Genomic DNA, 13,109 nt, shown 5'->3' on the forward strand with positions numbered 1-13,109 from the left:
AAAATTTTAATATTCTTTTAGTGAGATTAATTTATACTATAACAATTATTATATTAATAAAAATTCAATATATAATTTATATATTTACCATAAAATTGAAAGTTATCTTTTTTTAGTTATCTATGTCATAAAATTAGTCAACGAAGTGTCGAATTAGGAGTAAAAAAATGAAAAATATAAATTTTACCGGGTTATCGGCCAGCCCATCGGGTTTTCGGGTCTGGCCCTTATGGGTTGCGGGTTAATCGGGTGCGGGCTTATCGGGTTTTATTTTTATCGGGCTAGAAATTTCCGACCCTAACCCTACAAATTTAGGGGGCTATTCGGGCCAGTCCACGGATTGCAGGCTACATTGACATCCGTACTCTGTACCATATATGTGTTGTAAATACATGCATTAGCAATTGTGTCCCCTTTCTGTAGCTCCATCTCAGGGCTTGTCTTCATTTTCTTCTTCTATGTTAGTAGGCCTATTTCCCTATAATAAAAAAAAACAAATTTCATGAAAAAGAAAACTTCCTACATCTAAAAAAAATATAAAGAAAACTAACTAAAAACATTAAAAACAATATAGAGTGAGATAAAATAAAGTGGGATGAATGTGAATAATTAGTGGAAAATGAGATGTATATATATAGGGGATAAAAAATGAATAAAAAAAATGAGATCTGCTGCACCAATCCACCAGCCTGGGGAGAGAGCCCATGGTGACGATGGAGGTCTTTGAGAGCATATTCCTAATGAGGTTTGTGTTTTATTAGGTATAAAGGGCTATGAAGAAAAAATACTCATACACTAACATAAAATTCAACAAACAACATATTTTCTCTCAAATAAACAGATTCATTCTCCAATCAAAAAATCCAAGTATAAGGTCTCCTAAAGAAACTATCATACACGAAAATAAACTACACAAATGGCACGATAGCCTTGTTCTTCCATCCTAATGTAGCCACTCGAAAATGTTGACCAGTTGCTCTTCAAACAGCTTGCTTTACAATAGCACTCAATAGCTTTAGTTTATAATTGATTTAATAAAACGGGTTTGAGTGGATGTGCGGTAGTGAAACAAATCAATTCACGTACATGTTCAAGTGTACAATAACATTCAATAGCTTCAGTTTATAATTGATTTAATAAAATGAGTTTTGGAGTGGCTGTGTAGCAGTGTTAGACTATTAGTGATATAATAATATTCATGAACGTTGAGTCTAAGAGTTCGTGAACTGAATCAAAGTTATCTAATTTAGGTTAAATGTAGAATACCGCATCAATTTACACCCTCAACAATTTCGTTCATGCCAAGAAATGAGGATAAATAATAATGAGTATTATATCAAATTTCAACATTCAGATTTATAAGCGGTCATAGAATATGGTGAAAGTGAGATCATTACGGTAATACGGTTAGATAATGAGTGACATTTAATCTAGGTGTATTTATAACTCCAAGATTACAATATGTTGATCGTGTTGCTTGCACTATCGCTATCACTCGTGTCGCCGCTACTGATCACGTTAACAACGCTACTCGTACAGGCGCATCTGCCGCTCATCGTTGACGCCGACAACGCTGATCAAAATCTAATTGCGTGTGCGTATCTAAATTCGGATAAATAAAGGGTACTTTTGTAATTTGATCAGGTTGACCGACGCATGTATTCATAGAGGTGCGAGGAGTAAAGAGAAATGAGGAGACAGTAAAATCGAAGAGAAATAAATATGAACGAAATTTTTATAATTTGCCGAAAACAGTTGACAGTGGAGTTTGATGATCTATATCATAAGGTTGATGGATAGTCTAATCGTTGTCTTTTTGTTTAATTTATTCTATATTTTTATTAAATGTTTGCATCTAAATTTCTGAAATTTCGACGAATGATATTTTTAGTGAAATTATATGAGTATTTATTTAGTTAACATGTTGGTTAACCGTATTCTGAAACACGGAAAAAAATCATTGGCTTATCAAATTATCTATCGAGCCATGAAAAAAATTCAACAAAAGACAGAAATAAATCCACTATGTGTTTTACGTCAAGCAATACGTGGAGTAACTCCCGATATAGCAGTAATATATTCTTACACTTTTGTCAAAGTCTGATTTTGAACTCAAGTTTTAAAATTGGCAGTGTAAATACTGAATTATTCATTTGAAAAAGAAAAAGTAAATAAAACGATTAAGATTGACGCAACGATTTAGGTAAAGGAGAAAGGAGCAGAATTTGGTTCTTCGATAGCTACATCATTATCGTCCAATTCATCGAACTAACCTGATTTTTTTTCAAGTCCCAATTGTGTTGAAGATGTCCATACTAAGAAAAATCCAAATAAACGATTACATTTTCATGGTCATATATCGATGCATTTATTGCTTATCATTGTTGTTGTGGTTGAACAAATGTAAAAAAATTGGTTTAATTGAATTTCAGAATAATTGCATACTTTTGAAGCAAATTATTTAGCCTTTCAACAATTTATTGATTTAAAAAAAGTAACGAGAGAGCGAGGATTGGATTGAAACCGAAAATTGTGACGTCAACCAACATGCCAAACACCTGAATTTTAATTAGTCGCAAAATCAAATTAAACCGATAATTCGGCAATTCGAAAATCAGATGCAACTAATTTTTCCAAGTTTATTATATTCAGAATTACGATAAAAGTCCAAATAAATGGAGTAAAATACAGAAAAATGATTCTTTCCAGAAATAGCTGCTGACGTCGGCTTCCCAAACAATAATGCAATCTTTTTCTCTTAATCTCATAAACAATTAAATGATTATTTAATGAAAAAAAAAAAAGAAAAACAAACGGCTCACAATTTCCCTTCACCAAGCTTATATTCCCCAGCTCTCACTCTTCCCACCACCACCACCACCACCGCCGCCTCTCCTCTCCTCTCCTCTCTCTCTCTCTCTAGAATTTCTCCATCTCCATATGATAGGAATCCAGATATGAACACACTTGAATTTCTACGGAGAGAGGAGAGATTTTGAGATGTCGCTGGGAAACAGGGGGCGTCCACCGATGAAGAGGAATTCGAGCATGACAGAATTCACGCTGGATCTCATCAACGGCGGCGGCGACGACCGCGTATTTCCGCAGCTGAGTCCTAATTTCAGCGGCGCTTTCTCCTCTCACCGCCGCAGCTCCTCGGATTTCGTCGAAACCGCTAATTTCCTCAGAGATTGCTCCCTCTGCAAGCGCCGCCTCATCTCCGGCCAGGACATCTACATGTATAGGTATTTTCATTCACATACTCAAAATCAAGGCGTGTTCTGTATTTTTTTCCAATTTTGTGAGTGTCAGATCGGAATCACGCCTCCTTCACTGCTTCAATTGCTTGATTCGCAGCTGAAATCAATTAGGAGTATAATATTTTTCCGCGATTTGATTTAATTTTTGAAGTAATCAATTGTACTCCTAGTTTATTAATGAGTTTTGATGCAGAGAAATTATGCATACAGGCTACAGCATATGAATTAATTATTGAGCTTCGACAACTCAATTATTTTTGTATTCACCAAATTTTCATCATGTGCTGTCGCCTGTCTCTCTTGTTTGGGAAATCTACAGCAATGAGTCAGAGAGAATAGTTTGTAATTTTAATTTTCAATTTCCTGTAGAAATTATAATATTGAATCATTTTGTAAATTTGATTTCTGTGCAGAGGTGATAGTGCTTTTTGCAGCACAGAGTGCAGGCAGCATCAGATGACAAAAGACGAGTGGAGAGAGAAGAAGCGTTCAATTTCTAAGAAGGAGGTTGCAACCGCCGCCGTGAATCACCTCTCCAGCGGCGGCGAATCAGTGGCCGCTGCCGTGTAAGTTTGGCCGTTGATGTCTCTCCGTTCATCTTATTCAACGGCTGAGATTTGATCATCGCATTATATAAGAAGAAATAGTTCCATCTTCTATTATTGCGCTGTTTAGGAATTGAATTGGATTATGTTAAGCAAAATGAATTATTGTTTCGATTTGAGTTTGAGCTCTCTATTTTGTTTTATTGAAATTTTATAATTTTGTAACTTCCATCTCTATATTTTTATTATTCAAGTATATTGATTGTATCACTATCACCTCATTTATTTTTGTTGATTTTTTTACACTGATATAGTTTAGAAATTGATGTTTAATAGACAGAGCATTAGAATAAATTAGAAGAGTAAAAAATAAACGAGAAATGCAATTAATCTAGTATTAGTTTCTTTTAATCCACTTCACCTTCTAAGCCACACTATCAATTAAGATATGTATTATGTATATATCGTGTTAATAATTAAAGATGTGTAGGCTATTGAAATAATACATGCGAAAAAAATTCCCAAAATGATTGTATTAGAAATTAATTATATACACTTCTTATAATTAATACAAGATAAATATGCCCACTTTTATGTAAAATTGGTCGACATTATGTTTGTTAAAGAGCTTTGTATTCTCTACTAATTTCAAATAAAAATGAACTAAGTTAGGTTTATAGTTAATCGAATAATCTTCATATAATCAATACAACATACAACATATGCCTACTTTTATTTAAAGTTACACGACTTTATAGCATATGTTTGTAATCTTTGTCTTCTCTACGAATTTCTATTCGTTTTTTTCTTAGAGATATGCTTATTTCTTATTCTTTTTTCTTTAAATATCTTGAAAATATCAAATTAAAAATTATTTTGACTCTATTATTCACCTAGAAATTTTGTTGGAGTGGAGTGAAAAAGTGTGCCTGTGAGAAAGAAAACATGGTCCCTTGAAAATGAACCAATGAGGGAGATGGGACCATTGAGCTCGCCACTTTTGGCTCAGTGGGTGCACCACATAATTTTTAAATTTTCAATCAATGATTTTTATTCGATATTTATATAAGATCATAAGAAAATTATAATTGTATTGTTGACATTTCATGTAATAACAAAAATGTCTCAACCAATTTCTTTAAGCATCTCAAGTTATACTCTATTCGTCCCAATATATAGACTGACTAGAACTTTCATAAGAGTTCAAAAAATCATTAAGAAATTAAATTATACAATAAACTTTCTAATTTACCTATATTTATTTGTGATGATCAATTTAATGCTCAATAGTTAATCAAAAACTAAATAAATGTATATTAGTAAATGAGTTAAAACCCAATACTTTATGTGGAAAAAGTCCATAGATTTGAGATGTGAAAAAAAGAAAACAAACTTATACTACTACTAATAATATTATACATCTATGTGAGAAGCAAGGAAGATGCAAGATTTAATGAGCTCTCAAAGACTCAAATGGTCCACTTATTTGGCCAATTGTGGTAGAGAAAAAATGTTGGAGGAAAGAATTCTTGGATCTCAATGAAAGGTGGATGCTTTCTCCAACATTTTTACTTTATTCCTCCTTTTTATTCTCCCATTTTAATTATTAAAATTAAAATAAATTAACCTACTGTTTAATTAAATTATAATGTAAATGTCAATTCTTAGAAAAGTACAAGTAGATGGAGTAGAATCTAAGGGAACTGTTCTTCTTAACTATTGTTTTTTTTTTTTTGTTATTATTCCTTGGGAGACAAATTGCACACATATTCTGCCACAGAATAGGAAACATCAACTTGGACAATAAACTTATTAAAAATAGAATTGAGCTCTAGTACTAATTGATTCACTCAAGGGCCAAGGCACAGAATAAAAGAAAGTATATAAAATTCATGGAATTTACTTTTTTTCCTCAATCATATTTCTAAAAGAAACATTTAATAAACCAAGTTTCAAATTGGCAATTAATTGTATACAAAACTGTCTCTCTCAGACTCTTAGGTGAGGTGAGGAGTGCCATGCAGTGATTGACAGCAAAGATTCTTAAATTATTAGTATTATTACATTATTATTGTTACAAAATTTATTACATGTAAAAATTTAATAGCGACAATTGTGACAATATACTACTAACATTTAATTTAAAACAATTTAGGCCCACTAAACAGTTTAGTCATGTGCAGTTGTGCACATCGATATATTCATTGACAACTTGCTCACTGAAAATTACTCCTATAAAACACATTAGTTAAGACCATACAAATTAAATGTATTTAATTACAAAAAAATCAATTGTAATATCACATGGATTGTTGACATGAAAGTAAATGGAAAAAACTATTGAATTTTTTTTTTTACGTACATACTATTTGATGATGTTAAATAGTACTCCACCTGTTTAAGGTAGTTAGAGCATTTTTTTTATATGAAATTTAAGAAATTGATTTGTTAAAAGTTAAAATGAAAGGAATAATATAAGGAAGATGAAGATAGAGTAAAATAAAACAAAAGATAAAAATTTTATTAAAAAAAATTAACTTAATTAACTTGAGATAAACAAAAAATAAATACAACTCAATACGAAGGGAAGGGAGGAGTATAACTTTTGATGTCTACGTTAGAGTTACAGATTCATCCAAAGCAAAGTAAACCATGAAATATAGATATTTTGGGAGGTGCAAATTTTTTAATTATTGGCTCTCCAAATTATTTAGACGTGTATAATATATTAATGTAGCTATCTTCTCATAAATTGTTATTTTCGATAAGGAAAAAAATGACAATTTACAAGTCTATCTGTACTTCCAATTTTCAAATAAAACATTTTTCTTAAATTCAACTACTACATTTAATTTTGTACAGAAATATATACTACTACTACTACTAAATACACACGTATGGCTCCTTCATTATCGGAGGTGGCCCATCACATGTTGTTGTGACAAGTTTTCAATTCATTAACTTATCACATCACAAAACATTTAATTAGCCAATATCTCTTATTTTTTAAAATTTGGCTCCTCCAATATCTCATTCAATTCATTAGCCAATATCTCAATGTATAAAATTATAATTAGATTGTACACATGGTAATCAATAGAGCAATAATAGTACAAATTTTGTGTTTTCGTGTTCCTATTTTCCATTTTTTTTTTTCTGAATTTCATTTATATTAAAATTAAAAATAAAAATAAAAATAAAAATAAATATTCCCCATTATTTAAATATTCTCTTCAGTTTATTGATTTTACGGGCAAGCATATTTGCAAACACAAATGGGATTTCCAATCTTATCGAGACAATTACTACTTACAAGATTACTTTGGTATTTGGCTAGACACTTGATTTTGCAGATCATTGGTCCTTTTATATCACAATCTGCTAACCAATTATCCAGACAAGACTTCTTCACCACGTCCGACGATGCCATTGACACACAAACCATTGCAATCACCATCAATGTTGCCCACATCTTAATTCCCATTATTTCTCTCTATATATTTGTCTTCTTTTTCTCATTCTCACTTCACCTTTTTATAACCATGTAGATGTGCCTATTAATTAATGTTAGATTAATAATATGATTCTGATGTTTAATTGTGTAAATTAAGTTTTAATTGTGTTATTACTTTACTTTTATTTTTCTAATTCATGTAAATCATGTTTTTGTCATGTAAATTAAATGGGATTTAAAAACCAAGTTAACCGTGTAAATCGGATTTCAGCATGTAATATTAGATTTTAATCATGTAAATCAGGTCCATATTTTGTCGTATCGCGTGCTGATTTGAAGGTAGAAAAATCAAATTCGTGTTCGAATTGAGAATTTTCTTAATATATCGAGTTTGGGTTCTACCTTATTGGGTAGGGTCATTATCATGTTTATCCGGTAAAAATTCAACCCGTACGATTCACCACATTACATGTGACAATCAATATTCAACATAAATTTTTCTATTGCATGCTACTTATATATTAAAATATTTTCCACATCCTCAATTATTTTATCTTATAATTAAACATTTTTTTTAATTAAACATGAGTAATTGTGTAAAATATGCAATTCGGTGGCCAACAACCACCAAGCTTTCTTTCAAGATATCAGTATCAAGAGTAAATATTAACTCTAACGCGCCAATTAAAATTTTGAGCTCTTTGTGATGCGCCTTTATCCCCATGAAATTGATCCGAACACGAGTTTTAAGAAAAACACATTCACTCTATCCATCAATATAATTATATACCTCAGTTTTTAGTTATTTTTAACTAGTTGAATTACTCAAAATATCAAAATAGAATGTGACATTTAATTTTGGATACATTTTTCACAGATCAGGACATTTTAATTATGGTTGATTGAAGTAAAACAATTTATGATAAATTTGCAATTTACTCAAAATATCAAAATAGAATGTGACATTTAATTTCGGGTACATGACATCCTTTCACAAATCAGGGCATTTTTTATTATGGATTAATGAAATATAACAACTTATGGCTATATTGTTGGGGAAATGCCAATAAATGAAATATAGTGTTATTTAAAATAATTTAGGCCCACAAAACAGTTTAGTGTGCACATCGATATATATTCATTGACAACTTGCTCACTGGAAATTTTAAAACTCACTGATTGGTTTAAATGTATTTGATTGAAAAAAAAAATCAGTTTTAATAGTATCACATGAATTGTTGACATAAAAGTAATGGAAAAAACAATTGAATTTTGATTTTTACGTATTTTTACCGATTTGATGATTTTAATTAGTACTGTATAACTTTTAATTTGATGTACTCCTATAAAATAAAATAAAAATAAGAAAAGATTATACGTTAGGTTTGAAGATGCGTCCAAAGCAAAGTAAACCTTGAAATATTGATATTTTGGAAAGTGCAATTTTTTTCTTTATTGGCTCTCCAAATAAATTTAGACGTGTATATATATGTTAATGTAGCTATCTTCTCATAAATTGTTATTTTCAAGAAGGAAAAAAATGACAATTTACAAGTCTCTCTGTACTTGCTATTTTCAAATGAAACTTTTATCATAAATTCCAACTACAACATTTAATTTTGTGCAGAAATATATTGGAGTACTAAATATTATTGTACGTATAGTTCCATCATTATCGGACGTGGTCCATCACACTTGGTTGTGACATGTTTTCAATTTATTAAAGAGATCTCATCTTTGATTTCTCACATCACAGAAACATTTAGTTAAACCAAATATCTCATTTAAAAAAAAAACTGGTTCCTCCAATTTCGCCCTCAATATAAAAAATTTAATTAAAATAAGACCCAAAATAGGAGTTCGAAATAGTCTCGAGAGAGATTCAATTTGTACATCATAAAACGACAGCGCATTACATTATATTAGAGCAGCTTTCTTCTATTTATTTTGCTACTAAAACTTGGAATTTTCTTTATTGATAAGAATGGGTTTATTTTATTAAAAAAATTGCTTCTTTTTCCTCCCAATTTGGCGTTTTCTTTCTTTCTAAAGGTTCTATATTATCTATAGATTAAATATATCTCGCTCCTCATCTCTTATTGAATAATTTTGCTTCAAATTAAATTTGTTTTAACATTTTTATTACCGAAAGATAATAAATTTTGTAAGCAATACAATATGATAATTATATATACTATAAGTTATGAACTTTGCAAGATTAATCATACCTTAAACCCAAGATTAATACATGATAAGGCTAATTTCATGCATCAGTTATATGGTGAAAAGCGTTACATTTTGCTGGGTCTAACACGGTTTCTAAGCCAGATGTGTGACAGAATCGCTAGATCAAGGAGATGTTGAAGGAAACAGTCTAGCGAAGGAATGAAGTAAAAATGAGCAGAATCTAAGGAAAAAGAAGGCTTGAAGAAGGGAGTCAGTAGCTGAGGGCAACAAAGTCCATCAATACCTTGTTGGGCCCCACTTCAACGCCTATAAATAGAAGAGAATGCAACACACAAATAATCACTCTTTTTTCGCTCACTCTTAGCTCACTCTTAGCTCACACACAACACACACTTGGGAAATGGGAGATCTGGGGTAGTTTCGGTTCCCAAGGGGTTCATTCTTCAGAAATTTCAGTCGTAACACCGTCCGCGTGAGGGCGAAGATACAATCTCTTAATTTTCAGTTTGTTTTGCACTCTTACGGTCGAACTTCACTTTTGAGAGTCGATTTGGCTGTTGATGTTATTGATTATCTATTCACATCTGTTAGTTTGCGTTTATCTGTGATATTTCAAGTTGATTTACGTAGATCCTGTTGTTGAGAGTTTTATTTGACAAGTTATATGTTGATCTCTGTTTTTGCTGCTGTGGTGCTCGATCTGGGAATTTGGTGGTAGATCTGTGGTGTTGTTGATTGATTGGAGGTTGTTGGTTAAATCTGAAGTTATGAAATGTTTCTTTTGGTTGGAGTTTGTGTCGGACGCTTGGATCCGGAGTGGATTTAGCGTCCGAGGTTGGATCTGAGGAGATGAGGTCGAGTTATGCATGGATTTGGAGTTTTTTGTTTGCTTTCTGTTTTGCTCCGTCTAGCATCCTTAGATCTGATAGTTTTTTTATTGTTCTTCGTCAAAAATATTTAAATTCAGTCTGCTTTGTTCCGATTTCACTCAAGCTGTTTTTCTTCTGAGTTTTTACGCAATTTGGTTGGAAAAGATGATGTCGCTGTTGACTCGAATTATTTTAACACGAGAAATACCCGCAAGTGTACGGGGCTATCGTAGTAAAGGCAAGTCAAGAGTATCGTATCCACAGAGACTAATTAAGGGCTTAAGTACCTCAAATCAAGATCATTCGCTATTTAGACAACCGAAGATTGGGTTTTTGTATCTAAATCCTAGGAACAATGACTCAAAACAAAGTAAATAAAATGAAGATGAGTGAATTGAAGAGAAAGTGGAGAAAGAGTAGAGCTTTGGGATCCAACTAAAATGTTATAGTCTTGATTAATCTCACTAAACCTCTAAATCAATCTTCAAGCTATGCCGACTGGGGTCTCAAGAGTTACTAAGCTATCACGAAGGTAAGATCATGCCTTCTCTCGAATGCACATGACCTGTAGGTTGCATGCTAGGCCCAAAGTCTCCTTATAGTGTAAGCACACAACTCCAAAAGGCTCCTAAGATTTATATCCTCACACAAAACCTCACTCCTCTCGGATGATATTAATTAAGGTGTTGTCCACTCCCAAATCACACATTTGTTAATCAACTCTCGTATATTTTAACAATGTAAAGATGCATTCAAACGGGTAGCTAATCCAATGAATGTAAAGGCGCGGGAATGACAAAATAACTACATGAGCCAAGCATAACATTAAAAGATCGATTCACCTATTTGTGTCTCTAGGATTATTAGGAAAGTCGCGATTCTAGAATAAGCCCTCTCTCGAGTGCACCTACCCTGTAGATTAGATTCTAACTATCAAAGTCTCCTTCCAATAGATTAGATTCTAACTCCTTAAGTTCCTAAGACTCAAGCCCTCACATAGGGTCCCCTCTCTCGAGTGTAGATAAACCTATGTGTTGTACTCGTTCCTTTTACCACATAAAACTAGCTATCTCTCGATCAATCTAGTTAAACGGACATAGTTCTAATGTTGGCCAAACAAAAGAACAATAAAAGCACAAGAACAAGCAAAATAATCACAAGAGCTAGGCGAAGGTTCAATTCAATTAAATCAAAACATATTCAAAGTAATCTTCACCCAAAGCTCCACAAATGTATCTAGCTACTCATGTTTAACAAGATTTCAACAAAATAATTGGTAGAAAACATGGAAAACACAAGTCAATTGATACTAAATGTCCCGGAGATGAATTGGGGGTTGAGAATCCTTCGTCTTGATGGTTGAACTCTTCTCAATCGCCCTCCTCTTGTTCTTGGATGAAAATTGGTGTATATGGATGTTTGGAGGCGGAAGAATGGCGTAGGAGGCGGATGGGACTCTCCCCCGTGAACCCTAGGCGTTGCACATATATATAAAGCAAAACACCCGCCCGGGCGCCGTGCCCGGGCGTTTTCTTCTCAAAACCGGGCGTTTAGTCTGTCCCCGGGCGTTTTCTTCTCAAACCGGGCGTTTTCTTCCCAAACCGGGCGTTTTCACTGGACTGGGCAGTGTTCGTCTAATGACCATAACTTCTTCTACGGGACTCCGATTGAGGCGTGCAAGATACCCACGTGAAGCTCTTTCGAAGACGAAGAGAATGGTATGAATTAGAGGCTGATTGGACTTAGAAATCTCCAGAAAAACTGCCTCGAACTAAGGCTATTGCACATCCACTTGTTTTGCACATTTTTCTACACATTCTTCACAAAATGGTCAAATACCAAAATTATAGAGAAGTAATCATAATCATATCCGATAATAGACGAAATGTGATCAAAACCATGCAAGATTACTCTCTAAAACCAAGCAAAATCCGAGTATGTCAGCTGTTAGTTAGTATCATAGTTAGTTGTTTTTTCAGCTTTTCGTCCGTACTCTACTTTTTCAGTTATGGTCCCCACAGTCAGTTTGTTACCCAGATCTAGGTAATTAGAGTAGTTTCTTAGATCCAGTGATTGTTCGGTTTAATTTTCGTGCATGCTTTTGTTGTTTCGCCTAGGTCTAGCTGTTAGCGGTTTAAATTCCCCAAGTTAAGTTTATTTCCTCAACCCAAAAAAATGCGTGGCAGCAGCCAACCCCAAAAACAATTCCCAATCCTTGAACATGATTGTTACGCATCCATCTCTGTGGGATCGATCCCTACTTCCCTATGCTAGGTTTAGTAAAGTGGTTGAGGGTTTTTGAAAGAGTGCTCTGTGTGTCCGACGACCAGGATTTTCCGACGACCAACGAGTGCCTAGACCGCGTGATCTAGTGGATTTGCTGGACCAAGGAAACCTGTTATATTCTTTCTGTGCACACAGCGTGTTAACCAACCTACCGGTCTTTCAATACACTTTACATTAATTTTGAACAATTTAAAATATCTTCTAGATTAGTCCAACAATAACCGAAAAGCCAAAATTAGTAATTCAAACACTTTACATTAATTTTGAATATTTAGTTTTTGCCTCTAATTCAAAAGAATTGCAATTTACACTCTCAAAGTCTAAAATAAAATTATGTATGGAATGCTTTGGATGGTTATTTCTCTCTATTCAATACTCTAGAACTATTTGGTCACTTAATTTTTTTCTCATTCTCACATCACCTTTTTATAAGTATATACCTCAGTTTTTAGTTATTTTTAACTATATAGTTGAATTACTCAAAATATCAAAAATAGAATGTGACATT

The 13,109-nt window shown here is 32.8% G+C and overlaps 1 protein-coding gene across 1 annotated transcript; it reads left to right on the forward strand.

The window, feature by feature from the left end:
* The first annotated feature begins 2,857 nt into the window (after positions 1–2,857).
* Positions 2,858–4,075, forward strand: LOC125218772 (FCS-Like Zinc finger 5-like). The gene is made up of 2 exons (XM_048120528.2): positions 2,858–3,245; positions 3,674–4,075. The coding sequence occupies exons 1-2, from the start codon at positions 3,001–3,003 to the stop codon at positions 3,828–3,830; spliced, it is 402 nt and encodes a 133-aa protein (XP_047976485.1). The 5' UTR covers positions 2,858–3,000; the 3' UTR covers positions 3,831–4,075.
* The last annotated feature ends 9,034 nt before the right edge of the window (positions 4,076–13,109 follow it).

Source organism: Salvia hispanica, chromosome 1, assembly GCF_029641045.1.
Source record: "Salvia hispanica isolate PSC_SH4W2 chromosome 1, Shi_PSC_v1, whole genome shotgun sequence".
NCBI classification, from domain to species: domain Eukaryota; kingdom Viridiplantae; phylum Streptophyta; class Magnoliopsida; order Lamiales; family Lamiaceae; genus Salvia; species Salvia hispanica.

Excerpts from the sequence above, each read along its gene's own strand:
- LOC125218772 (XM_048120528.2), top strand. The coding sequence starts at position 3,001 with ATGTCGCTGGGAAACAGGGGGCGTCCACCGATGAAGAGGAATTCGAGC. Across the intron at positions 3,246-3,673 it reads CAGGACATCTACATGTATAG|AGGTGATAGTGCTTTTTGCA; the intron begins GTATTTTCATTC and ends ATTTCTGTGCAG.